A 3,791-nucleotide genomic window follows, 5' to 3' on the forward strand; every position below is an offset into this window, starting at 1 on the left:
AAGAATATTCCAGGTAGGATTTTAGTTTATAATGATTAAGATAAACGTGAGAATTATACGGATCTTGCCAACCACCATCGCCACTGTTTGGTCGTCTGTCCACCTTTAACAAACTCCATTATTCCGCGGAATACCTGTCACCTCTGTTTCTTCTTCTAAATCGGAAATTTATTTTACGCTGAAAAAGTCTTCTCTTACTGTTTCATTCCCTTCATCTCAACTATTATCTTTTCATTACACCCCTCACCAATTCTGAATTCATTCAATTTTAGGTATGCAATTTTATTTTTTCATATATATGTGCAGAGATCTGTTTTTTTTTAATGTGATTTTTGCTTTAATTACTGAAAATTGTATGATAAACAACATACCTGGTGTAATCTAATCTGATTGAGTGGATTCTCGGGAGGGTAGAGTATATGCGAATCATAATTCCTGAAGAAGATAAAAGAATTTTCATGTTAGATATAAGACTAATAATTGAATTGTGTTAATGGAAGTTATACTTTGTTGTGCCCTAGAAAATGGAGGTCAATGAAAGGAAATAAATTAGGGGGATTAGATTGTTTTTGAATCTTAGAGCAATAGTAAAGTTGTTTCTGTATGATCTATTATACGCAACTAACTAACCCTTACATTAGGGGGATAATGTAATTCCTTTCGTGTTGTGGTCTTTAACTGAGTAATGATTGTGTACATCGCACTTCTTGGGGGATGTTTTGTGCACTGGGCTACCCTTTTACATTGTTTTTTATTATGTCATCTGCATCAACATTAAACTGTATTTGCCTGCTGAGTGTCATAATTACTCATGTTGTGTTGGGATTGTTGACAGAAGAAGTGTTGAGTATGTGTGTTGTTGTCCAAGATAGGAATGATTCATTGGCGTAATAACAGTACATGTACTCGACAAATGCCTACAATTCTGCTATCAACCTAAACATACATGTTGCTAATGTACAAAGGCTAATAAAGGGTAGTGAATGTTACTAGGCTTAGTTTCTTTTATAGAATCTATAGAAAATGTGTGCTTATATTTGGTGTAGTATTTACTGTTAGGGATGTGTAAGAAAGCAGAATGTCGAGAACTTTTGGGCTTATATGGATACAGAATGTGTATTAGTATGTTGGCTGTGACTTGGCACACTAATTTCCTAAGAATCATCTCAGAGATATGTTGTACACGTACGAGTCATCAATGTAAGTTGTTAGAAGTCTTGGCTCAAGTTATTCCATTTTCCTTATTGTCTCACGGGAGATATAATCAATGATCTTCTAAATGGATTCTCGACTTGGAAACGTTTAACTATTTATAGCGTCCTGTACTATTGTAATATTCCTTCTGGATTTGAATATTACTTTTTGCTATGATCCTAATAATTAGCTAAACACCATTCCAGCAGACTCTCGGTGTCCTAATCACTTTCTGAAACTTTGGCAATCGCCTATCTAACTTAAATTGATGACACTGTTCTGATAGGCCTTTTCTGTTGTCTTACTGCAGATATCAATTCCAAGAACTGTAGCCCTCCATTGACGTGGGGCCGCACTCGATGGACCCCCTTTATTAGTGATTGAAGATAAAGGTATTGTGAGTGCATGTTCAAGACTTTACCAAGCGCAGGTCTTTAGTAGTATGACATAGTCGCCTTGAGTACCGAACCAAAGCAGGATGGAATTACAAGAGACCCCTGCTTCTGCTATGAAATCAAAACACTTTCCTCTGACTCCTTTTAGAATTATAAGGGGTGTGATATGTTTATCAGTTCTTCTTTCAACTGCATTTGTTTTCTTGATCTATTTCGTGCCTGTGGCAGCTGTACTCTTGCGCCTCTTCAGTACGCTTTATAGTAGGAAAGTTGTTGCGCTTCTGTTTGGTCTTTGGCTTGGATTGTGGCCATTCCTATTCGAAAAAGTAAATGAAACCAAGGTGGTATTTTCTGGAGATAGAGTTCCGCCAAGAGAACGTGTACTGCTGATCGCCAACCACAGAACAGAGGTAGATTGGATGTACGTGTGGAATCTTGCATATAGGAAGGGGTGCTTGGGCCACATCAAGTATCTACTGAAGAAAAGTTTGATGAAATTGCCAGTCTTTGGCTGGGGATTCTATGTGTTAGAATTCATTCCACTGGAGAGAGACTGGATAGTAGATGAACCGGTGATAAAAGAAACACTTTCGACTTTTACCAATCCTAAGGATCCATTGTGGCTAACTGTTTTCCCTGAAGGAACAGATTATAGGCAGGTTTATCTTACGCATTTCTTTTGTTTTTTTGGTCCTTTGGGTCTTGTATTCTTGTCTGTTTCTCCCAATGGACCTCAACTATTGAATTTACGCTTGCATTACTTCTAATTTATCTCTGAATTGTAATTTTTCTTTACATTCAGTGACGAGAAGTGCAAAGCAAGCCAAAAATTTGCCAGCCAGAATGGATTACCTGTTCTAAAAAATGTGCTGCTACCTAAGACAAAAGGCTTTTATGCCTGCTTGGAAATATTACGGAGCTCTTTGGATGCAGGTTCTATCTTTTTACCATGTTCAATAGATACTTGTTTTTGCTCCACTTTTGTTGCCCCTGTCGCATTAGAGGTTGAAACTAGTTAACTTTAATGTGACAAAACTAGTTCTTTGACTTTATTGTTATAGTGTGCAAAGTGCATTAGTACTTTCTGAGAATGTCACACATAAACCAATTATTTTAGCTTGGCAAAAATGTTTGTTACCTATCGTGTCACTACTCTTAACACACTAGTATAGAAGAACTCTTTTTGCCTCAACAACTACGACTCAGTCCAAGTAAGTTAGTGTCGGCTATATGAATCTAGCTTAAGTTGAATAGTGAGGATTCATATAGCTGACCCCAACTTGTTTAAGACTAAGTTCTGGCAAAAAAGATTGTAACTTTACTATTATAGTCGTTTTCTGACTTATTTATCTGTTCTTGGTCTTCATATGGTATAATTTTTCTCCTTTTTATTCACACAATCATACTGTCCAATTTACTGAATCTGCAGTTTATGATGTGACCATTGCATACAAAAATCAGTGTCCGACGTTTTTGGACAATGCGTTTGGTGTTGATCCTTCTGAAGTACACATTCATGTTCGACGAATTCCTCTTGATAAAATCCCAGAATTTGAAAAAGAGGTCTCTAAATGGTTGATGGAGACGTTCGACTTCAAAGATCGATTACTATTTGATTTCATTGCTAATGGTCATTTCCCAAATGAAGGAACAGAAGAAGAACTATCAACAGCAAAATGCTTGACTAATCTAGTATTAGTAATGGCTATTACTGGTATATTTATATTCTTTACATTTTATTCATCTGTATGGGGAAAAATTTATGTACTTTTCTCTTGTATATACATTGCTTCTGCTGCTTACTTTAATTATCGACCATATCCTATTTTTGGTTCTGTAAATGGAAAACTGAATAAAATTCTTAGAATGAAAAGTCATTAGAAAGATACTATTTTCACTTAGTATTAGAATGTAAATAGTTATTTTCTTTTATTTTCATTTGTTGGATAATACAATGTTTTTGTTCCTCCAAAGTTTGCATGGTGGAATAATTGTTTTGTTATTATTGCTTTTTTGTTTGTACGCCTTTTGGGGTCCCAACTAATTCGTATTCATGCTTCATAAGCCCAATAAAGGGAGAGACGAGTTTTTATTGGAATTCTTTAGTTAAGAGTGAAGAGATTTTATTACAATATTTGTTTCTGTATGTTTTAGAGATTTTATTTATTCACTACAATTAAAAGTATTGTTTTAATCGTCATG

At 35.4% G+C, this 3,791-nt stretch overlaps 1 protein-coding gene across 2 annotated transcripts; it reads left to right on the forward strand.

Annotated features, from left to right (window-relative positions):
- LOC107017812 (probable 1-acyl-sn-glycerol-3-phosphate acyltransferase 4) lies at positions 1 to 3,490 on the forward strand. 2 transcript variants are annotated; one of them, XM_015218085.2, is made up of 4 exons: positions 1 to 272; positions 1,505 to 2,244; positions 2,392 to 2,522; positions 3,019 to 3,490. In XM_015218085.2, the coding sequence occupies exons 2-4, from the start codon at positions 1,673 to 1,675 to the stop codon at positions 3,468 to 3,470; spliced, it is 1,155 nt and encodes a 384-aa protein (XP_015073571.1). In that variant the 5' UTR covers positions 1 to 272; positions 1,505 to 1,672; the 3' UTR covers positions 3,471 to 3,490. The 2 variants fall into 2 exon arrangements, with proteins under 2 accessions (XP_015073571.1, XP_027771896.1); XM_027916095.1 differs by lacking the exon at positions 1 to 272 and adding an exon at positions 1,108 to 1,200.
- Positions 3,491 to 3,791: the final 301 nt, after the last annotated feature.

This window comes from Solanum pennellii, chromosome 4 (assembly GCF_001406875.1).
Source record: "Solanum pennellii chromosome 4, SPENNV200".
Taxonomy (NCBI): domain Eukaryota; kingdom Viridiplantae; phylum Streptophyta; class Magnoliopsida; order Solanales; family Solanaceae; genus Solanum; species Solanum pennellii.